The 23,780-nt window shown below is 42.9% G+C and overlaps 4 protein-coding genes across 4 annotated transcripts; all 4 read left to right on the top strand.

The window, feature by feature from the left end:
- Positions 1-2,561: 2,561 nt before the first annotated feature.
- LOC137941595 (LOB domain-containing protein 25-like) lies at positions 2,562-3,159 on the top strand. The gene has a single exon (XM_068787076.1). It carries the CDS (start codon positions 2,562-2,564, stop codon positions 3,114-3,116), a length of 555 nt encoding a protein of 184 aa, XP_068643177.1. The 3' UTR covers positions 3,117-3,159.
- Positions 3,160-5,940: 2,781 nt separating this feature from the next.
- Positions 5,941-6,457, top strand: LOC137940900 (oleosin Cor a 15-like). The gene has a single exon (XM_068786015.1). It carries the CDS (start codon positions 5,941-5,943, stop codon positions 6,424-6,426), a length of 486 nt encoding a protein of 161 aa, XP_068642116.1. The 3' UTR covers positions 6,427-6,457.
- Positions 6,458-8,552: 2,095 nt separating this feature from the next.
- Positions 8,553-8,987, top strand: LOC137940899 (uncharacterized). The gene has a single exon (XM_068786014.1). It carries the CDS (start codon positions 8,553-8,555, stop codon positions 8,985-8,987), a length of 435 nt encoding a protein of 144 aa, XP_068642115.1.
- A 4,940-nt stretch (positions 8,988-13,927) lies between these two features.
- On the top strand, positions 13,928-17,192 carry LOC137940898 (lysM domain receptor-like kinase 3). Its single transcript, XM_068786013.1, has 10 exons — positions 13,928-14,573; positions 14,662-14,877; positions 15,061-15,203; positions 15,478-15,567; positions 15,661-15,766; positions 15,921-16,072; positions 16,289-16,386; positions 16,526-16,664; positions 16,793-16,891; positions 17,028-17,192. Exons 1-10 carry the CDS (start codon positions 13,928-13,930, stop codon positions 17,190-17,192), a joined length of 1,854 nt encoding a protein of 617 aa, XP_068642114.1.
- The last annotated feature ends 6,588 nt before the right edge of the window (positions 17,193-23,780 follow it).

The following is a 23,780-nucleotide window of genomic DNA, read 5'->3' as shown; positions in this document are numbered from 1 at the left end:
TCCAACAGTTCATTGGGTTTCTAATATCTTGTCAAAACTAAACCATTCTGACTCTGTAACTTACCAGCTTGAGGGTTCATTTTCAGAAAACTTATTGGAAGTTTTCTGATTTTTTTTTCCATTTAATTTTAATCTCTTGGAATGGTTGAATCTGCTTGGGTCAGCGCCTACATTGATTCAAACTTAAACTCCAAGAAGCAAACACTAATTTACTTTTTCTGGTCGGGTGAGGATCTACTCTCAAATGGGCTTCCGGTCAGTGATATCCAGGTCGGCAGCACCCAAAAATGAAAGATTTGGTTCATGCTCATGTCTTATTGGAGGGGCCGAGAGTAAGTTTCTCGTGTATACTATTACTTCTGTTCATGTATGTTGACCAGTAATCTAGAACCAGAAGTGCAGGAGATTATTTATTTATTATTATTATTATTATCATTAAAGGAGGCTAACCATTATGAAGACAACAGTGAGAATTAAATTAATGGAGGTTTCAGAGATGGTGCTGATTTTGGGCCTTGAGGTAATGGATTAAGGCAACGAGCGGAGAGACTTCTTTTGGAAGAGACGACGATTTCTCATGCTCTGCTGCTCACAATTAGTGCATATTCAATTCCATTTTTTCTGCCCTTGCTCAAAAGTTGGTATAGAAACTTTCATGACGATGACTGCTCTTACATAGGAGAGGAAATAGTTACATGTATACGGCACCGGATGCCATGAAGAAATAATTTCTGTCTTCAATATTTCTGTTTTCTACAGTTCAAGTACAAAGGGTTGCAGAGTGAGGGACAACGAACACGAGGATCCTCGTTGACGAACGAAGATCGTTAACGAATTTAATTTATCTTTTTTTCCTTCTTTTCTCTTTTTTAAAGAGAGCAAGCCCGAGTCAGGTTGCATTCATTCGTTAATGTTTCACATTATCATATGTGGATATTCATGGTTTAATTTCTAACAAACTGGGCAAGATCCAATAGAGGAATTCATAATGAAAAAGAGATGCTCAGCCTGACGAGAAACTCAGAGTCTCCTGCTGGTGGTTGTATCGGGGAAGTCGGCGTCACTTTTCCCTCTTCTGTTGACACAAGATTTTATGCTGAGATTTGTTGTCATGATTGATCATGAATGAGAATCTGAGTCGTAAATCCTGCGCGGAATTAAGGTGTTAATCTTCAATCTTTGAAAAGAGAAGAAAAGAGAAGAAAAGAGAATCATAATCGATCTTCATCCATGGTGGGTAACGGCGATTTACGTGACTGAAGAGTCGCACCAGTCTAACCTCTGAGAAGCAGTAATGAATGAACAGTGCAGTAAGCATAATTATCAGAAGAATACGGTGTATAGTCACTTAATGGGCTTTTCAGATTTTTATGATTCTCATGAGACGAGAAGTCGTAGTAGCTAAACAGGAGATCAGTCAGGAGGATTATATACCACCCATGAAATAATTATAAGTGCACTGTCATAGACTTCCTTTTTTGGTACCTTCTATTTATTACCCTTGTCTTTTCCCTTCGATTCCTCCTCCATCACTAAATGCTCTTTGCCCCTCTCCATCTCCTTCTTTGTCCCTCAGTTTGCAGGGCTTTCCTCCAATTAGGGTTCTTTTGTCTCCAGGAGTTACCTACTGGACTACCTGCTTTTTCATTCTCTGAGTTATAAATTTCTCAGGAAGGTCCGTGGCCCTTGCCTCGATAACTACAACTTTCGCGATTCGTAAGACCCCCCGAGAGCAGTTTTTTCAAAGAGCTTAAAACAAGGGTCAAGGAACCACACCCTATTCCCCCCCTGATCGCAGGGCCTAGATCAGCAACAGGTAACCTCATGGAGCCGCTCTTTTGCTTACAAATGGGTGCGTGACGATAGATTGGTTTCTGTCAGGTCTCCATCAAGAAAACCAGAGAGCTCTGGATTTGAAGCTTTGATCTTGGCTCTCTTCAAAGTGGGTTTTCTTGGGGTGAGAATAATAGTTGCTACATGTCAATTTACTATTTTTGAAGTAAATAACTGTTAGAGCAGGAGCAACCTAGTAGCTCCAGTTAGATCCACCCTCAGGTAGCTTTCCCAAGAATAGAACGATCTAAAGTAATCAGTGCAACGAAATTATATGATTTTAAAGAATCATCGAGTCGCAGAAAATAGTAAGATATGAAATATGGAGTCAAGATTAAAGGAGCGCTGCAAGAAGCATCGCCAGATTGTAGGTGTTTTTACTGTAGATGTAATGACCAGCTGGTTGTCTCAACCCTAAACCTAGATGTTTGAGAAGCCCCCAAAAAAAGGGATGTGGCTAGAAGCGCCTCGTTTTTGTGCAGCAGCAATACTTTCTCATTGAAGCTCAGTTTTCAGGAGAAATTAAAAGAAGAAAGAACGAAGCAAGTACTGGAGTACCCTAATGCAGGGAATACGTGCAAAGATGGGTGTTGATGAGTCTTGTGCCAGCTTTATGATTATTACTGTTGCTATCAGTTTTTTGTTATGACATATCATTATCGTTATACTTACAGTATCATCAGATCGTCGTCATCATCATTGTCATCGTTTCTGTTGCTTCAGCAAATATGGCATCATCCAGCTTTTCCAATTCCCCGTGCGCGGCCTGCAAGTTTCTGAGGAGGAAATGCATGCCGGGTTGCATCTTTGCACCCTATTTTCCGCCAGAAGAGCCTCAGAAGTTCGCCAACGTTCACAAGATTTTCGGGGCAAGCAACGTAACAAAGCTTCTCAACGAGCTCCTCCCTCACCAGCGAGAAGACGCGGTTAATTCTCTGGCGTACGAGGCCGAGGCCAGGATGAAGGATCCCGTCTACGGATGTGTCGGTGCCGTCTCAGTCCTTCAAAGGCAAGTCCACCGTCTCCAGAAGGAACTCGATGCCGCAAACGCAGATCTGATAAGGTATGCTTGCAATGAAATCCCATCAGCTTTGTCACCCCAGCCGGCTTTGCCTCCCATGACTCCTGTGCGGCAACGAGCTTTTGAATTTGGTAGGAGGGGTAATGGCGGATCTTCTTTCTACTCTCCTGGACTGCAACTTCCTTACCCTCCACCATGGACTAATAATTCTTCAGAAGATATGAATGCAAGAGGAGGGGGAGGAGGAGAAAATAATATGTGACTGAGACACTGTGTGGGTATTTTCTGATCTGCTCTGCAAATCTACCTCTAGTAATTTTCTCCTCATCTGTTACGGTCTGTTCATGGTGTTGTGTGATTGGGTGTTCTTATGGGAAAAAAAATTGTCATGGACTGGTTCTTGATAATTGGATTTTTTTTGCATTTATTGCGTCCTCTACTCTCAGCAAATTCAATATTCTGAAACTATTAATTATGCTTGTACCTGAGGCCAGAGGTTAGGGAAGGCTTTAGAAGAACTGGGTTGATCATCTTTCTGCTCTTGTAGCCTTCAGTGCATTATCATGGCTAGTGACAGATTATAATCTTGAAGTTAACATCTGAAGAGGATTCCTTAGCTATTGTCATAGTAACTTAATAGTGGCTTTAGTCTTGTTTCAAGTCATAATATGCCCATGCTCCTCTTTTGCTAGCCTTTCCTCAAATCATATTTGCAGGACGACTTAAGCTTCCTCTAACCTTTCCTATATGAGGACTTTTTATTGGTCTCCACATATAATTCTTTATCATCAGATTTTAATCTCTAGTTTCAACCCCAGAAACTAATAGTTAAGCAGTTTTTTTTTTTTTTTTTTTGCCAATCCAAAGAACGAAGAGATGAAAGTGTTGCTTTAAATTCATCCAGAAGCCCTTGTTCTCCTCTATGATCTCATGTCTTGTGTCCTATATATGATCATGATCAAAACTGGCTTCTTAAGTTGTCAGCATAGTCAAGTTGAGACAAGGCTGTCCATCTAGAAATTTTCTATTGGTTGTATTTCATATCAAACCCACCTTAATTCTTGTCATTAGAGCTGAGTTTTTCTGGTTTGTGCTTTTCTCATGTTAAATTCATGTATAAACAAGAAACCCATGTAAGAGGGCTGTAGGGATTCTTTTCTTTCTGCCACTAGGAATGATTTCTAATTAACTTAAGCACCTCTGCCTTGTGTACTGGGTACAATCAAGTCACCCCTATAAGAATTAATGTCTGTGACTTTATGGCCATCCGCGTACACAGTTCTATATTCCAGATCCATGTGCGTGTACCTTCTGAACAAAACTATTATTTGTCTCTGGCTCCTAATTTGTTTTTCACCTTTCTCCTTTCAGTAACTCTACTGTTCATTCGTCACCAACACTTTTCAGTTCTCAGACCATGCCACAAGAAAACATATTAGCACATATCCTTTTATTCTCGTTTTTTTTTTCTTTTCTTCCTTCTATTTTCTCGTGGTCGTGTGACAGTGAATGATAAAGCTGAACATGGAGTGGATTACGAATAGATGAATCTGCTTCACTCTTTCTTATTGGGTTAGTTTTCATGGATGCTGCTCGATAGATGAATCTGCTCTTTCTGTTTTGTTTTCAAAAATGAAAATACTGTTATTGCCACATAATATTGACGTCGTTTTCCTGAAATAGAGAGACCTGTAGCTTCTGCTAGATTTGACAGATCAATGGATCGACAATTTCCTTATTTTCATCGATCTTTCCCCCCCTTCTGGCGTTCATCTCATTCCTGATCTTTGCTCAGTCCTCACGGCCTCATGTCCTTGTGTCAGAACAGATAATCCACATTCGTAGAGCACGGGCTGAGCCTTGAAAGTTGAAGGCAGCCCGTCGCTCAAATCTTCCCGGTCAGAGCTTACCCATGAAAACAGAAGAAAGGAAAAAAACCAAGGAAAAAAGGAAGGGAAAAGAATGCCAGGCTCTGCCATTGGCCCTTCCAGCGTCACATCCATCAGATCACACAATTCCTCGGCAGCCACAAGCCCACTAGTTCTCTACTGCCCGTCTTCTCGAAATCGCATAAAAGATCATCTCTCCAAACATGTGAACGAAATCTCAGGTGGAAATCTCAAACAATGCCTCTGTGGGTTATCCGCTTCGCTACCTTTCTCAATCTTCAAAACATACAAACTCGTAAAGATTGAAGGCATGGGATATGTTCAGAGTGCCAAAAAAGATCAGGTCCGAACAGTAGTGGCTCACAGAGAGCAGAATCAGAGGGCCCCATTGCCCCTCTGTGACTGCACTTGTACTTGTCTCCTTGTCTTCTCCTTTTGCTCTGGAGTCTGCCATCTCCTTCCCATGTAAAATGACAAGCAGGTGTAGGAGTGTAGCAGCTTTCGGAGAGAGATGATTAAAAGTTTTTCAAGTGAAAAGAAAGTCCAAATCTTTGTTCTTTGCAGTTGTACTACTCTTGCTGCAGTATTCATAGACTCATAAATAGTTCTAGTACTTGAATCTGTAAGATTTTCCGCCTTCTCTTTCTCTGGAGGACCTTTCCCCTTTCCCCAATTTCACCTTTTCTTGCACAGTTGCACTCAACCCATTTCAAGTTTTTAACCGTCTGCGACTCACCATGCAAGTTTCCGTTCACATCGATGTAAGATCCAAAATTAAATTAATTTCTTAATTTGAATCTTAAAAATGCTTATCTTATATTAATTGAAAGAGGATAATGATAAACACGGTGGGCCCTTTGAATGTGTGAGCCCTTGATTGCCCCAACGACTTAAGGGGCCCCATTATGGAGTTTGGCCCAGTTGCTGTGTCGGCTCCAAAGGGCTTTCAAGAGAGTTAGACTGCATGGGAGAGAGCGCACCTTCCCACAAACCAACAGAAAGGTGTTGAGGAAGACCTCGGCTGTGTCGCGTGAGTTGTGCTCCATGCAGCCATCCATGCCCAGGTAGCTCGCCACGTGGTGACCCTGTCCCACGTGCCAACCTCCTCTCCTCTTTTAAAAGCTTTCACGCCTCTTCGCCTTCGGCCTCGTAAATCTTCCCTAGTAGTGATCCTGGTCCATCCATCGTTCGAGGAAAATGGCCGAACATCAGCAGCACCACCCGGGCCACCAGGCTGGTGAAAGCCTCAAGGGTATCTTGCCGGAGAAGGGCCCTTCCTCTTCTCAGGTAATCGCGGTGATCGCCCTCTTCCCCGTTGGCGGCATCCTTCTCACCCTTTCCGGCCTCACACTCGCCGCTAGCATCATTGGCCTCCTCTTGGCCACCCCCGTCTTTCTCATCTTCAGCCCGGTGCTGGTCCCGGCCGCCATTGTGCTGTCCCTGGCCGTCACCGGCTTCCTTACTTCGGGCGCTTTCGGCATCACGGGACTCTCTTCCCTCTCCTGGATCGTCAACTACTTTAGAGGAGCGCGGGAGAAGGTACCGGAGCAACTGGAGTACGCGAAGCGCCGCATGGCGGACGCGGCGGGGCACGTGGGGCAGCGGACCAAGGAAATGGGGCAGACCATACAGGGCAAGGGACATGAAGGAGGCAGGGGCGGACACGAAGAAAGGAGGACATGAGAGAGCAACGCAAGGCGGTTGCAATAAAGGAGACGGGTTTGATTCTAGTTTATGTTTAGGGTCTCTCGTGGGCGAGAGAGTTCAGTTGAATCAGATCGCGGTTTATGTGTGTCGCCTCTACTGTGTTGGAGTGTCTTCGTTTTTTCCTCGTGTCCTTTTCTCTTCCGTGAGTAAATACTAGTATACATAATAAGTCTAGCGATGTTCTGTGCAGAGTCACGGTAGTGGGAGTTTTCAGTGAGTATTTGTCTGTAATCCTCCTCCTCCTCTTCTTCTTCTTCTTGTGTATTTTCTGTAGATACTACTGAGGCTTTTATTAAGGATATATATTCTGTTCACAAAGTCTGGTCCAAGGAACCTGAAAATAGGGTTGCATACTTTAATTACGTAAAAATTGCAACAACCCAAGTGGGTACATTGTCTTTGAGAAACGAATCAATTGAAATGGCCAGTCCTTGTAAAAGGCTAAAAGCTAAAAACTCAAATATGACATCTCCACAGTCCATCCTCATCAATCTTGAGCACACCTCAGAGACAGAACAAGGGCGACGACTAGCGAGTGAGGACAGATTCACTTTTGCCCTTCTTTGTGTGTAACGAAGGGCTTTCGATTGAAGACAAGGGCTAACCTCGATAAAAGACAATTGGGGTGTTCTTATTGTAGACAAATCAACCCAGTTTAACAGTTAGTTATTCACGGTATTTCAGAGTGCAGGCGGAGAGAGACAGCAATCTCTGTAAGTGGATCAGAACACCACCTGTCGGCTAACAAGAAGTTTCTGGACTCATTCTCGATTTCGCTGTTCAACAAGTTCACTTGTTTGGAATCAGCCGGAAGCGATATTTGTTGCAGGTCTCATAACCGTCCAGGCTGGAGAGAGCTCCAATTAAACGTATGAAAATTACGAGGTAACAAGTCTATGGTAAATGGTAAAGTCAAAGCTTCTATGTTTCTTCCCGCTTGGTCGTCAGTTCATTTCTTCTGATAACAATTTCACTTTTCCGGTTACCCGCCATGGTGATGACGAGAACTTCACAACTCTTCCTTCTTCTCTTTTCTCTTCTCTACACCAAGAGTCATGGCGGCGTCCTCAGCGAGCAAAGCCTCGTCAACCCTTTGGCTCCAACAGTATTACGATAAAAACCTGCAATTCATACTTGTATCACATCTCCAGAGATTTCACGATAGACGACATCTATTAGAATGTATTTACTTATTTTATTATTTTATTAATTCATTTTTATGTAATAACTATATTTTACTATTTTGCCCTTACCCTTTAAAACCTCATCTGTATCCTATAAATCGATGGAATTTTCGTCTTCCCGACTGTGCCTTCCCGACGACAGAGCTCAACGGCTCTTTGCCATTCGAGGTTCTAACATGGTATCAGAGCGAACGATCCGCAATTTCTGATTCTCTTTCAGACGACAACTCTTCCTTTCTCTTTTCGGCTACCGTTTTTCGGCGGTTTCGCCATTATTTCCGACAAAGGGGTTTTCGCCCTTTGTTCAGACGGGACTCTGCGATTCAAGCTATTGGGAGGCTCTTCTGGTATTTCCGGCGTCTTGATTCCGGTGGTTATTCCCGGCAAAGAGGTTGGGTTTTCTTTGCTGCGTTCGTTTTCTGGTTTTTGGGCGCCGATTTTGGGTGTTTTTCCTTGATTCCTTGAAGAGGTATCGTTTCCGGCGCCGAGAGGGTCGCGCTGGTTCTTCTTCTGGCCTTCTCTGGTTGGCCGAGCACTGGTTGGATCTCTCTGGCCTTCTTTAGTTGGCCGAGAGGTGAGGACTCTGTTGGTTTAAAAATCTCGAGGGCAGTGGCCACTTTGGGTATTTTCTGTGGATTATTTCTGCTCGAATTTTTTTCGAGCTCGTTGTTGGATTCTGAGGTCACGGAAACGGATTTGATTTCTTTTGAAGAGCTTTGGTGGTAGATCTGGTAAAAAAAAAGTTATTTTGGAGTTGCATTGTTGGTCAGTGCTCCATGGAAACTTATTCATCTTCAGATTCGTTCAGTTTTTGACGAATCATCGAATCCGTACTATATTCACCACTCGGACAGCCCCAGGCAAGTCCTTGTCTCCCAGCTACTTACCGGTGAAAATTACACTAGTTGGAGTCGTGCGATGTTGATCGCCTTATCCGTGAAGAACAAAGTCGGTTTTGTCGATGGCTCCATCCTTGAACCTCCAAGTGCTGATCCTATTCTGCTCAACTCCTGGACCCGGAACAACAATATGGTCATCTCTTGGATCTTAAATTCCGTCTCCAAGGAACTCTCTGCGAGTGTTATCTTTGCTGCCTCTGCCCGAGAAATTTGGCTCGATCTTTGGGATCATTTTCAACAGCGGAACGACCCTCGTATTTTTCAGCTTAATCGGGAATTGATAAACTTGCGTCAAGACAAGGATTCAGTTAGTACTTATTTTACCAAATTGAAAACCATTTGGGAAGAATTGCGCAACTACCGTCCTCATTATTCTTGTGGGAAATGCTCTTGCAGTGGCGTTACAAATCTTAATGATCACCACCATATGGAGTATATCATGTATCCTTCTTAATGGGCCTTGACGACTCTTTCTCCCATGTTCGTGGTCAGTTGCTCCTCATGGATCTGATGCCCCCTCTTAATCGTGTTTTTTCTCTGGTTGTCTAAGAGGAACAACAACGACGAACTACTCATGCCTCGGGTTCGAATGCTCCCACTGACACAATGGCGTTTGCGGTTAAATCTGACAAGACAAAGGTTAGTAACTCTGGGAACAACAACGACAGAGGTTACAATGCTCCACGCCATCCGCCTTACCATACTTCCCGGACTCCGAATTCCAGTGCTCCTCGGAATCAAAACAAGGGCAAGTATTACTGTACCCACTGCAAGACTGCTGGCCATACCATCTCTCGTTGCTTCAAGCTCCATGGCTATCCGTCTAGATCTACATTCAACACCAAGCAAAATTCTCCTGCTGGTGTTCATCAAGTTTCCCTTGCTGATGCTTGCCCTGGTTCTTCTTTTGTCGGGGGTTTTATTCAGAATCTGAACCCCACTCAATGTCAGCAGCTCATATCCATGCTTTCTACGCAACTGAGTAGCTCAGCAATGGTCACCACTGCTCTAGACTCTTCTACATCCAGCTGCTTGGTAGGTACTTATTTTTCTGTATCCTTACGTTCTCTTAGTTCTTCCACTCCATTCTGGATTGTCGACTCCGGAGCTACTCGACATATTTGCTCTCAAACTCATGTTTTTATCTCCTTGCATGTTATTCCTCATACTACCGTTACTTTGCCAAATAATTCTCATCTTTTGGTCCGTTTTGCTGGTGATATTAAATTACATTCTCACTTTATACTTAAAGACGTACTATTTGTTCCTCAATTCAAATTCAACTTAATCTCTGTTAGTGCTTTAGTTACTGCTTTTGGCCTTACAGTAAGTTTTTTTCTTGATTGTTTTGTTATCCAGGATCTTTCTACCCAGCGGACGATTGGCAAGGGTGACAAAGTCCAAGATCTCTATGTCCTCCGTGCTCAACATTTGTCCTCTGCTTCTCATGTTTTTGTTAGCAATGTTTCTGCCCATGTTTGGCATAATAAGCTAGGACACATTTCTTTCAAGCGACTTGATTTTTTAAAGGATCAGTTGCACTGTGATGTAACTAGATTACACAAAGCAGATCCTTGTTATATTTGTCCTCTTGCTAAACAATGTAGACTATCTTTTGAATCCCATAATCATTTATCAAAATTTCCTTTTGATCTTGTGCACTGTGATATTTGGGGACCATATCAAACTATCTCTTATACTGGCCATCGTTTTTTCTTAACTCTTGTTGATGATTGTACTCAATTTACTTGGATTTATCTACTGAAGACTAAATCTGATGCTATTTCTGTGATACCGCATTTTTTAACATGGTTTCTACGCAGTTTAATGCCAAAATCAAAAAAATTCGATCTTATAATGCACCTGAGTTATCCTTTGTTGATTTTTTTCACGCTCACAACTTTTTGCACCAGTTTTCATGTGTTGAACGGCCTCAACAAAACTCGATTGCAGAAAGAAAACATCAACACCTTCTGAATGTGGCTCGGTCCTTGTTTTTTCAATCACGCATTTCTGTCTCTTTTTGGACCGAGTGTATTCTTACTACGACTTTCTTGATTAATAGAACTCCTTCTCCCCTCTTGCAACACAACACACCATTTCATTTTCTCTACAACCACTCTCCTGATTATTCCCTCTTTCGTGTTTTTGGCTGTTTAGCTTTTGTTTCCACCTTAGCTGCTCATCGCCCCAAGTTCCACCCACGTGCTCAAGTTTGTGTTTTTCTTGGTTATCCAGCTGGTGTGAAAGGTTATAAATTCTATGATGTTGAGACTCACCAAGTTTTTCTTTCAAGAGATGTCGTGTTCCATGAAGAAGTTTCCATTTTCATACTATTACCAGTTCAACTCAACTTATTGACCCCTTTCCTGATTTCGTTCTGCCTCATTCCTCCCTCCATGCTCCGCCTTGTCCTGACCTTGATTCTTCCCCCTTTCATGATTCTCCAGTTATTTCTGGTGTTCCAGTTGATGATCCCTCACCTCCTACTCTTTCTACAATTGTTCCTTCCTCCTCTGTTGTTGCTCCTCTTCGAACATCTACTAGGGCGACTCATCCACCTCATTACCTGCAGGATTATCACTGTAATTTAATTATAGGTTCTTCATCCTCTGCTTCATCCTGTACATCTTATCCAATCTCTAATTCCATTTCTTACCATGCCCTTTCTGATTCGCACAGAAATTTTGTACTCAACCTATCTTCTCAAGTTGAACTTCAGTATTATCACCAAGCCGTGAAATGTCCTGACTGGAGGTTGGCTATGCGTGATGAGTTGGCCGCCCTGGAAGCCAACAATACCTGGACCGTCACTCCTCTACCTCCTGATAAACATACTATTGGCTGCAAATGGGTCTATAAAATCAAACTTAATTCTGATGGCTCTATTGAGCGATATAAGGCTCGTTTGGTAGCTAAAGGCTACACCCAACAAGAGGGTTTGGACTTTGTTGACACTTTCTCTCTAGTGGCCAAATTAGTCACTGTGAAGGTTTTTCTTGCCCTTGCTGCTTCTCACGGTTGGCATCTCGCTCAGCTTGATGTCAACAACGCCTTTTTACATGGTGATCTTTTTGAAGAAATCTATATGGATCTTCCTCTTGGCTACCTTCGATAGGGGGAGTCTTCTCCCTCTTCCACCAAACTCGTTTGCAAGCTTCACAAGTCCCTTTATGTCCTCAAACAAGCTTTGCGGCAATGGTATTCCAAATTTTCTCATGTTTTAATCAATTTTGGCTTTCTCTAATCGAAATTTGATTACTCTCTCTTCACCAAAGGTCATGGTTCCTCCTTTGTTGCACTATTGGTTTATGTGGATGATATCATCCTAACTGGTCATTCCTCTAGTGTTATAATGAGCTCAAACATTTTCTACATACTCAGTTCAAGTTCAAGGATCTTGGTTGTCTTAAGCACTTCCTTGGTCTTGAAATTGCTCACTCCAAGACCGGTATTGTGCTTTCTCAACGTCATTACACCTTACAATTATTTGAAGACTCAGGTTACCTAACTTGTAAACCTACTCGTGTTCCCATGGATCCCAAGCTTAATTTAACTGCCACTGACGGTGACCTGCTTCCTGATATAACCCACTATCGGTGGCTTGTTGGGAAACTACTTTACCTCACTTTATCTCGTCCCAACATTACCTTTGCCGTTCACAAGCTCACTCAATTTGTGGCCCAACCCCGCCTTCCTCATCTCCAGGCAGTACATCACCTACTTCGTTATCTCAAGACCAGTCCTAGTCAAGGTTTGTTGTTTTCTTCTACTTCTTCCTTGCAGGTATGCGCCTACTCTGATGCTGATTGGGGATCATGCCTTGATTCTCGCCGCTCTATTACCGGCTTTTGCATCTTTATTGGTGATTCTTTGGTCTCTTAGAAGGCCAAAAAGCAAACCACCGTCTCTCGCTCCTCCGCCGAAGCTGAATATAGAACATTTTCTTCAACTGCCAGTGAACTTATTTGGTTACAGCAACTGCTTCAAGATTTTCACGTCAAAGTCGACTCTCCTGCGTTGCTATACTGTGACAATCAAGCTGCGATACATATTGCTTCTAACCCTACATTTCATGAGCGTACCAAACATATTGAGATCGATTGCCATTTTGTTCGTGAACGGGTTACTTCGGGCGTCCTCAAGTTACTTCCTATTCGTTCTCCATACCAGTTAGCTGACATGTTCACTAAACCTCTTCTCTCTACTCACCTTTTTTCTTTGTTGTCCAAGATGGCTGTCAAGGACATTTATAAACCACCTTGAGGGGGAGTATTAGAATGTATTTACTTATTTTATTATTTTATTAATTCATTTTTATGTAATTACTGTATTTTACTATTTTGCCCCTTACTCTTTAAAACCCCATCTGTATCCTGTAAATCGATGGAATGATAATTTGATTTTTACTCCCGTTTTCGTCGCCCCTTGCTCTTTAAAACCCCATCTGTATCTTGTAAATCGATGGAATGATAATTTGATTTTTACTCCCGTTTTCGTCTTCCGGACTGTGCCTTCCCGAAGACAAAGCTCAACAGCTCTTTGCCATTCGAAGTTCTAACAACATCGCTTGTGGGAAAGAAGATTACATCGTTTCTGTTCCTGCCATTGTGATAGCATCAACGGCACAATTGGTTACTTCTACAACACTTCGTATCAGGTGCTGCCCGGCGACACGCTCTTCAGCGTCACAAACGAGATCTATAGCGTGTCGTTTTTATTCCCCAAACTGTTGAAAATTTATTTCCTGACTCTTTCTCTCGATGACAGCTTCCAATTCTTTTAATTTCTTAGTAGATGATCACGACGCATTCTACTAGCAAAAGACAGGGGCTAACCTCGATCGAAGACAATCCAAGAGTTTCAATTACAAAAACATATCATCCAAGTCTATAGATTGGGAATTTTATTAAATTAACTATTTTTAATAAAATATTTATCAAAATAACCAACTCATAAACTTAATTAAGTTTCAGAAAGTGGTTAGGGTTAATTAAATTCTATATCAGTGAAGACGGAGACAACGAAATCCGTACAAAAATGTCTAATCATTTTTTGTCTAGATGGGTCGTTAATGGATTCGCGGGGAATTTGAGGTACTGCCAGCTTTTCTTTATACGGTGGGGGAGTGTCATGGAGTCCTGAAGCTCGATTTTCACTGTTAAATAAGATTCTGAAGTTTTTAAATTTCAGGCATCGGCCGGCCTTCATGTTGCAGACAAAGCACTTCTTCTGATGCAGGAATTTCATATGGCGGAAACTTTCTCGAATGAGTCATTTGAGCCAGTAGAAGACAAACTGGTATTCAGAAAATGATAGCAAGCAAGTGCATCCTTTTCCTTCGCCTCCAGTTCAATTCTTCTGATATTTTCAATTTTCCAATTTCCTGAAGCAATGGCGAAGTCGATAACTGCACATCTCTTACTACTCTTCTCACTGTTCTTCTCCGGAAGCAATTCCGGCGTGGTAAGCAAGGGAAGCCGCATGTACCCTTTTGCTTGTTCTAACAATCCCATCAAATCCTGCAGATCGTATCTGTACCACATCTCCAGAGGCCTCTCTATAGTAGATGTCGCCAAATTCTACAATGTACAGACTTCAGAAATAAAACCCATCAAGCGGCATGGCGTAGAAGATTATCTCATCCAAGTTCCATGCAGTTGCGGCGTAGCCAACGGCACAACCGGCTACTTCTACAGCACTTTGTATGATGTGAAGTCCGGCGATACACTCTTCGGCATCACAAATGAGATTTACAGCGGCCAAGTGCTGACTGAAGGAAGAACAGGGCTTCTCGCAGGAGAAACTCTTCCGATACACCTTTTGTGCGGGTGTTTGAACGTAAACGCTGAGATGGTAGTGACGTACACAATTCAGGATAACGATACTGCATCTGGGATTGCAGATTTGCTGTCTTCTAGCTTGGGAGGAATCAAGAGACTGAACACGGAACTGGAAGATCTAACCTTCATTGATGTTGGGTGGGTGTTGTTTGTGCCCACCATCGATCCCAACGCCGTGGTTCCGGATTCAAACGAAAGTGAGTAGGACATTTCCAATACTACTGTAATTGTTCCTGGTTTTTTAGACTACGAAAACATATTTCATTTTTGTAGCATTTTTCACAGAAAAGAAGCGGACGGTACCGATAGTACTCGGAATCGTAATCCCAGCAGCTATAATGGCAACTGCAGCAATCCTGGTTTATCTTTATAGAAGAAGGAAATTGCAGAAAAGCGAGATTAATATAGAAGATCCGAAGGCAAAAACTACTGCCAAAATCCCAACCAGCAAGAGTATAGCTTCCTTGAAAATCCAGTCCTTACGCAGAGAAAGTTTAGAAAGTAAGATAAGAATCGAACAGTCCTTATAATCTTAATTTGAGACTTTTAATTTCGAATGAACTACTCTTTCTGATTCTGCAAACTCGTTCTATACATGGTTTTCTCTCGTTGACGACTCTTAAGCTAGCGGGTTTGATTAGTGGTATCAGCGATAGGAATTTTCATGAATCTGCAATAAATACTATTCTCTGGCAGCTTTTGAGACAGAAAGACCAGTGATATTTGGGCTGGATGAGATTGAACAAGCAACAGCCAACTTTGAAGAAAGCAGGAAGATAGGAGAGGGAGGGTACGGAAGTGTATATTTTGGCGTATTGGGAGAGCAGGTGACACAGTTCTTCAGCACTTTCTTCTTGTTTTTCTACATTATGGTCCCTGAATTAACTTTATAATCACCTTGCCAAGAGCGAGTTAACTCGTTGTGCAAATGAGTTAATCCGACTCTGCTCCAAGTATACGAGCCACAGTACTAATCATGGTCCTATGGTTCTCTGTCTTAATTGGGTGGATCGACATGAATTTTGGGGCGAGTAAAGCGGTTTGATGAGTCGACTCGGCCGCAAATTGCAATTAAGACTGTGTTTGTTGCTTTAACTATAGGAAGCTGCGATTAAGAAGATGAAATCCAGTAAATCAAAGGAGTTCTTTGCGGAGCTGAAGGTGCTGGGCAAAGTACATCACATAAACGTGGTGAGTTATATTGATTTCTCTTATCCTTCAACAGCTAAAACCTCAATAATAACAGAATAGCGTAACTCATTTCTGCAATGAATCTGTTCCAAGGTTGAATTGATAGGATACTCCACTGGCGATGACCATCTCTATCTGGTTTATGAGTATGTCCGGAACGGCTCTCTCAGTGACCATCTTCATGACCCACTTCTGAAAGGTAATTTTACAGCAGTTTTCTTCTTGATATCAAAGTTCCCAACTGCTAGTTTCTTTTTCTTTTTCTGGGTCAGTTCTCATTACGACTCACTTTTATCCACAAATTGTAACTGTAAATTTCTGGGAAGTCTGCAATGATAAATGGATTGAATCAGGTCATCAAGCTCTATCCTGGAATGCGAGAGCTCAGATAGCGCTTGACGCAGCCAGAGGAATCGAATACATCCATGATCACACAAAGGCTCGGTATGTGCATCGAGATATAAAGACGAGCAACATATTACTCGATGAGGGTCTTAGAGCAAAGGTACTTGCAACAGCTTCAGATAGCTCTTTGACCAGGAATTATTCAACCAATTGTCTTGTAATCTTGTGAACCCTTTTTTATCATCACCTCATAGACCATAAAAGAAAATCCATCAAACCCATCTGCTGCAAACGCTTCGTTCTTATTTTCTTCTACCAAAGAAATGGAAGACTAGGGTGAAACAGATTGTGGATTGAGGCATAAGAATTTCTGCAGGTTGCAGATTTTGGGCTGGCAAAGCTTGTGGAACGAAGTAATGAAGAAGACTGTATCGCCACTCGCTTAGTGGGCACTCCTGGTTATCTTCCTCCTGAGTAAGTTTAAAATCGCAAGTGTTGAGCACAAAGACTCGTTCCATATTTTTTGGGTGAAAACTTGCCTTCATTGATGTGGGGTTATTCTTCCCTATTCAGGCTAGTTCAGTTGATGATTTTCACTGTAATTGTTTTCCAGATCTGTCCTGGAGTTGCAGATGACCAGTAAGACAGATGTCTTCGCATTTGGGGTGGTCCTGGCGGAACTTATCACCGGCCTGCGAGCTCTCATCCGAGACAACCGGGAGGCCAACAAGATGAAATCCCTGATCTCAGTCGTGAGTCTCTCTTCACCTTAATCAGGAGAATCCTTTCTGGAACCGGCGGCGACCGTCTGGTACGAACGTAAATCCAGACGTTTGAGTTGCTGTTGTACTAACTTTGAGTTTATCAATGATGTTGGCAGATCTCTTCAGTATTTCAAGCAGAAGAGACAGAAAGCGCACTTGAAGCTATTATAGACGGAAATCTCAAAGGCAGCTATCCAATAGATGAAGTAAACAAGGTGTGTTTGCTACCCCAAATCTGATACATGCCATTACCAATTCGAAGAGTGTTCTTTGCATTTGGTGAATTCTTGTATTTGTCCATAAATTTCTCCTAATTGTGTACTTCTTTCGCCAACAATTTTTTATTTGTAGATGGCCGAGCTTGCCTTTTGGTGCCTGAGTGACGAAGCTGTAGATCGACCAGAAATGCACGAGATTGTCGTGAAGCTTTCCCATATTCTGATGTCTTCCATTGAATGGGAAGCTTCACTTGGAGGCAGCAGTCAGGTCTTTACTGGTGTCTTCAATGGAAGATGAGAAGACCCATGACGAGCTTTGAATGAGTTGCAGAAAGACGCCTACGTTTTACTGGCTACATTACCGTAAGTTATGCAGCAAATTAATGATAAAGAGTTTTGCTGAGGGAATGCCCTTGAGCTTTTATACTGTTTCATTGGGCTTCTAATGGTTATTTTGATGTAAAGAGCAAGGCCGACGTATCAGAAGCCGCCGAATACAGAGTGGGAGGATCCGCTGAGGCATCTGTCTAATACTCGCCTCTTCTTTTGGGTCTCTGCTGTTTGATGTATACTTGATTCCAGGTTAACACACTGACTCGTTTATGGAATCCAAATAAGTTGGTAAGTAGTAAATCCAGATAAAATGTGAAAATAAAGAGAAAATGTTTCTTGTGAGTTGTGAGTTCACCTAGTTCGACGCAATGATTTTCCGAATCATCATAAAAAAACTTTCCCATGGCATCCTAGAAATAGAATGAGAAGGCGCAATGTTGGAGAAGTCCCGCTGCCTGTCTTTAATATCCACGTTGCACCTTTCTCCAAAAGGTTGACCTTTTAGCGTAATTGGTTTCAATATAGTATCAGAACAGGTCGGTCGTGTGTTCGAATCCTCCCACTGTCCCCGTATTGGTTGTCAAATATGATCCCCCGTGTTATCATGGTCCCCGGTGTTGTGGGCGTCACAAGTGCGAGGGAGTGTTAGAGAAGTCCCGCCGCCTGTCTTTAATATCCACATTGCGGCTTCTCTAAAAGGTTGACCTTTTAGCGTAATTAGTCTCAATATGGTATCAGAGTAAGTCAGTTGCGTGTTCGAATCCTCCCACTACCCCCGTATCAGTTGTTAAATATGATCCCCCGGGTTAACACGGTCCCCTGTGTTGTGGGCGTCGCACGTGTATAGGAGTGTTGGAGAAGTCCCGCCGCCTATCTTTAACATCCACGTTGTGCCTTCTCTAAAGGTCGACCTTTTAACGCAATTGGTTTCAATATGGTATCAGAGTGGATTGGTTGCGCTAAAAACTCGAGCTTTTAGCGTAACTGGGTTCAACATGGTATCAGAACAGGTTGGTTCCGGGTTTGACGCCCCCATGTTCATTCTGGGGTGTTTAATTAAATTAATTATGCTAGATGTTCATTCCGGGTTCCGCGCCTCCCGTAAGGGGGAGTGAGTTTCATTACGCAAAACAGAAGAATGAAGAAGAAGAAAACAGGGAGAAGATGAATTTACCCGTTAGCTGTTTCGATTACCGTCGGCTACCACAAACAACGGGAAAGGAATGCTGAACGTGGGAGGAGGGGTGAACAACGAAGGAAATGGGAGTTCCTCCTTCTCGCTCTCTCCCTGCTCTCGCAGTGGCTCGTCGCTCTCAATCCTCCGGCTTCCGATTTCCCTCTCGTCGCCCCTCATCATTTTCTTCTCTTCCGCTCTATCTCGGCCCCTCTACTTTCTCTCTTACTCTCCTGGTGGGAACCATTGTATAGTTATCGAATCTATCTTCTTATTTGAAAGCAAACCATTTTCGAAGCTAGAAATTGGGTCCTTTCAACTGATCAATCATGACGGCGGAAGATGGAAAAACACTTCTTCAGGGGATTTGGCTGATGTTCTTTCGATAGAGAGGGAAATGTTGAATTAATTTCACAACCACACCCACAAATCTACTAATTTATTCAATCCACGTACTTAGTACAAATCATAATGGACACATACACATTCTCATAGCAGAACACACATCCACAAAACATAAATACACAAATAGGGTCTACAGATACAGTATTAAACAGAAATCAAACTTGAGAGAAAAATGAACCTCCTTTCTTCGCACAGTGACACTATTCAGCAGCTACGTCGCTTCTCACGCTCTCTGTCCAGCAATGACAGCGTTGGCTTCTAACCCTGACCTCTTCCGACAACAATCCCGAGTCCCGAGCTCCGGCTCCGGCACCAACAACAAGAGCCTCCCAAACTCCTCTTCCGTCAATGGCGAGAGTCACTCAACTCTCCCTCTTTCGGCTACAACGAGAACCACCCCAGCTCTCTCTCTCTTCCGTCAACAAAAAACAAACTCCCGAGCTCACTCTCCTTTCTCCCCGGATTTCCCTTTTCAATTTCTTCCCTAACGCATCGCCGCTGTTTCCCCTTTTCTGTATCTCCCCCCCCCTTTTTTTCCTTTTTCCTCTGTCTATCGCACCAGACGCACTGTGCATCTTGAACTTAAAACAGAAGGTGGGCCCACACGGGTTGGGCCCACTGGTGTTGATTTTCAACACTCCCCCTCAAGACCAGCTATCACTAGTTGGACTGTGCCGAGCTAATAGCGAAACATTTTGAACTTTCCTGTACTCAAACTCTTTGTGAACAAATCCGCAACTTGATCATCCGTCTTAATTGGTCTCATCTCAATTTCTTCTTGCAGAACCTTTTCTCTGATAAAATGATAGTGCACTTCAATATGTTTAGTTCTAGCATGAAAGACCGGATTCTCCGCCAAACGAATTGCCGACTGATTGTCACAATACAACGGAACTGCATACTCTACTGGTTGATGTAGATTATTCATCAGTTGTATCAACCATGTACTCTCTTGAGCTGCCAGTGCTGCTGCTCGATACTCAGCTTCAGTGGTTGACTATGATACCGTCGGCTGTCTCTTACTACACCAAGAAATTGTTCCAGAGCCAAGCTTAAACACATACCCAGTTGTGGACCTCCTGGTGTCATGATCTCCTGCATAATCAGCATCACAGTAGCCAACTAACTTGCAGTCTTCACCTTTCTTGTACACAAGACCATAGTCAATTGTACTCTTCACATATCTCAGAATTCTACGAACTGCTTCCAAATGAGGCTTCTTTGGATCTTGCATGTATCGACTCATCACGCCAACTGCATAAGATATGTCAGGTCGAGTCAAGGTTAAGTAGATCAGACTACCTACCAATTATCGATACATTGTCGCATCTTCCAAATTTTTTCCTTCATGTGCACACATTTTGGCATTTGGCTCCATCGGCGTAGAAGTCAACTTGCATTCAAGCATTCCAAACTTCTTCAACAAATCTTTGGCATATTTCTGTTGACAAAGAAATATTCTTTCTTGTGTGCGATCAACCTTTAAACCAAGAAAGTGCTTGAGCAGGCCAAGTTCTTTCATCTGGAAACGAACTGATAGATTCTTCTTCGTCTGAAGAAGTTTTGCCTCATTATCACCAGTTAAGATCAAATCATCCACATACACTAGCACAATGGCTAGTTTTCCTTCATTGGCTTTGACAAACAAGCTGGAGTCTGCAGGTGTAACAAAATAACCAATTCGCGTTAAAAATTCAGCAATCTTACCATACCACGCCCTGGGTGCTTGTTTCAATCCGTAGAGTGCTTTCCGCAACTTGCAAACATGTTTAGGATGTTCTTGGTTCTGGAAACCCATCGATTGAATCATGTATATCTCCCGATCCAACTCTCCATGAAGAAAAGCATTCTTCACATCCATCTGCCACAAGTTCCAGTCTTTGTTGGCTGCCAATGCAAGTAGGACTCGTACGGTTGTAAATTTTGCCACTGGACTAAACGTTTCATCATAGTCTAGTCCGTACTGTTGAGAGAAACCACGAGCTACCAATCGTGCCTTGTACCTCTCAATTGACCCATCTGAACGACGTTTGATCTTGTAGACCCACTTGCACGATATGGGTTTCACATTGGTTGGCTTTGGCACTAGATCCCAAGTCTGATTTTGCTGAAGTGCATCAATCTCTTCTTTCATAGTTGTCCTCCACTCAGAGCTCAGCGATGCTTCTTCAAAGGTCTCAGGTTCTATCAAACTTTCGTCTTTGGCGACGGATGCATTGACGTATTTGGGATTTGACCTTCGTGTTCTCGTTGACCTTCGGAGTTGAAATTGTGGGATTGATTCCTCCATTTCACTGGGTTCACCTTCTACATGTGGTTGTTGATACACGCCAGTTTGCCAAGGGCTCTCAGTCCCTCCTTGCTCAACATCATCATCATTTTGATCTCCTGATTCACCTGAACTTGATGGGAGTTGAGCAGTATGCTCCCCCATCTTTTGTTGTAGCTCGTCTCCAAATTCTCTTGAATCTGACAAGACTTCTTTCTCTGAGGACCACCACGAAGATACTTCATCAAATACCACATCTCGTGAAGTGTAACATTTTCCACTCATTGGGTCACAACATCTCCACCATTTTCTCTGGCTATCATACCCCACAAAGATACATCTAATAGCTTTCTTGTCAAATTTACTCCGTAGATGATCAGAAACAAATACATAACATACACAGCCAAACACTCGAAAGTAACTAACTGTAGGCTTCATGTTCCACAATTTCTCATAGGGTGTAGCAAATCCTAACCTTGGTTGAGAAATTTTGTTGATCACAAAGGCTGCAGTCCTCATTGCTTCAGCCCAAAACCTTCCAGGTACATTTTTCCCATGTAACATGCTCCGACACACCTCTGCAAGATGACGGTTCTTTCTCTCTGCTACACCATTCTGTTGTGGCGTGTTGGCACACGTGTACTGATGACGTATGCGACATTCCCTTAAATATTGGGAGAAATTGTTTGAGCTGTATTCGCCCCATTGTCTGTGCGCAAGCACTGAATCTTCTTTCCTACTTCTCCCTCTGCTGACTCTCTGAACTCTTTGAACTTTGAGAATGTGTCAGATTTTTCTTTCATGAAGAGACCCACACGTACCTTGAGAAGTCATCAATGAATGTCACCATGTACCGCATACCACTAATTGATGGTTGCTTAACCGGCCCGAATACATCAGAGTGGACTAACTCTAGCGGTTCATTTGCTTTAAACTTTGACTCCTCATACGGTAATCGGTATTGTTTACCATATTGGCATCCGACACAGATCGTGTCTGTTTGAACATTTACTTGAGGAAGCCCCTTAAGCATCAACTTTTTCACCATCACATTGAGCTTCGAGTAGCTGACATGACCTAACCGCATGTGTCATAGATCTCCTGTCTCATTTTTTTCTTGTCTTATCTACATATGCAGACTCTGCTGACATTACGTAGATTGACTCCAACCGTCGCCCCTCCATTGTCGGTGTTTCTGAAATTTTGAGATCACGATACACCTTCACATCTCGAGGACCAAACAAAACATAGTTGCCTGATGATGTCAACTGAGCCACAGATAACAAGTTTTTCTTCATTCCTGGGACATGATAAACATCTTGAAGTGACATCTGGTTGGGATTATATCGTGGTGTAAATATAGTCTTACCGATGTAAGCTATCGGTAACCTTGAGTCGTTGTCTGTCACCACCACACGATTTCCCTTGTACTCATACATGTTTTGCAACTTCTGTTTATTACCCGTCATATGATTTGAGCATCCCGAATCTACGATCCAATCATTCTTGTAGTCAATCCGTTCAGCCTTACCCTTTAGCAACACTTCTCCCATTTGTTTAGCTAAAACTTACTGCTAACAACTCAGGATAACTTCACCAAAACAAACAACGGTCCCTGATCGTCCCGCTCTGATACCAATTGTTGAATTAATTTCACAACCACACCCACAAATCTACTAATTTATTCAATCCACGTACTGAGTACAAATCATAATGGACACATACACATTCTCATAGCAGAACACACATCCACAAAACATAAATACACAAATAGGGTCTACAGATACAGTATTAAACAGAAATCAAACTTGAGAGAAAAATGAACCTCCTTTCTTCGCACAGTGACACTATTCAGCAGCTACATCGCTTCTCACGCTCTCTGTCCAGCAATGACAGCGTTGGCTTCCAACCCTGACCTCTTCCGACAACAATCCCGAGTCCCGAGCTCCGGCTCCGGCACCAACAACAAGAGCCTCCCAGACTCCTCTTCCGTCAATGGTGAGAGTCACTCCAACTCTCCCTCTTCCGGCTACAACGAGAACCACCCCAGCTCTCTCTCTCTTCCGTCAACAAAAAACAAACTCCCGAGCTCACTCTCCTTTCTCCCCGGATTTCCCTTTTCAATTTCTTCCCTAACGCGTCGCCGCTGTTTCCCCTTTTCTGTATCCCCCCCCCCCTTTTTTTCCTTTTTCCTCTGTCTGTCGCACCCGACGCACTGTGCGTCTTTAACTTAACACGGAAGGTGGGCCCACACGGGTTGGGCCCACTGGTGTTGATTTTGAACAGGAAAGTCTCTGGCGTTCTCATTTCAACGAGAAGAAATGGCTGAACTTGAGATAGGAAAAACAAAGTGACGGACGATCTGCGATCCAGGCCCGTAAAAGGAAGAAGAAATCTATATACTTACAAAAACGAGTCGACTCACTAGCCGGCCCACCTAAGCTTGGATTCACTCGGGTTATGACTAAAACGAGTAATTCCCTTTCACTCGGGTTATGACTAAAACGAGTAATTCCCTTGCACTCGAGTGAACTAACACCCAGTGAAAGTGAAATGCATCTCACTAACAGAACCTTTCTGAAACTTGCAGTGTTGCTTGATGGTCAGGTAGCCACGGTTAGTTAGTACAGGGGGCGAAAGAATCGCTGTCGTGGACCTTGCAGATCGCCATCCTCGTCCACGACAAATGTAACGCCAGGAACAGG

The sequence above is a fragment of the Aristolochia californica genome, unplaced genomic scaffold, assembly GCF_029961685.1.
Source record: "Aristolochia californica isolate CCGP_79_NKW_82.1479 unplaced genomic scaffold, dmAriCali1.0.hap1 SCAF_9, whole genome shotgun sequence".
In the NCBI taxonomy this organism is placed as follows: domain Eukaryota; kingdom Viridiplantae; phylum Streptophyta; class Magnoliopsida; order Piperales; family Aristolochiaceae; genus Aristolochia; species Aristolochia californica.
The sequence above is the reverse complement of the archived record's forward strand: the minus strand, read 5'-3'. Positions and strand labels throughout refer to the sequence as shown.

Bases quoted from the DNA above. Each gene is read 5' to 3' on its own strand.
- LOC137941595 (XM_068787076.1), top strand. From the start codon at position 2,562: ATGGCATCATCCAGCTTTTCCAATTCCCCGTGCGCGGCCTGCAAGTTT.
- LOC137940900 (XM_068786015.1), top strand. From the start codon at position 5,941: ATGGCCGAACATCAGCAGCACCACCCGGGCCACCAGGCTGGTGAAAGC.
- LOC137940899 (XM_068786014.1), top strand. From the start codon at position 8,553: ATGTTGATCGCCTTATCCGTGAAGAACAAAGTCGGTTTTGTCGATGGC.
- LOC137940898 (XM_068786013.1), top strand. From the start codon at position 13,928: ATGGCGAAGTCGATAACTGCACATCTCTTACTACTCTTCTCACTGTTC. The intron at 14,878-15,060 runs GTAAGATAAGAA...GCAATAAATACT, and splicing joins ACGCAGAGAAAGTTTAGAAA to ATTCTCTGGCAGCTTTTGAG. The intron at 16,892-17,027 runs GTGTGTTTGCTA...TTTTATTTGTAG, and splicing joins CAATAGATGAAGTAAACAAG to ATGGCCGAGCTTGCCTTTTG.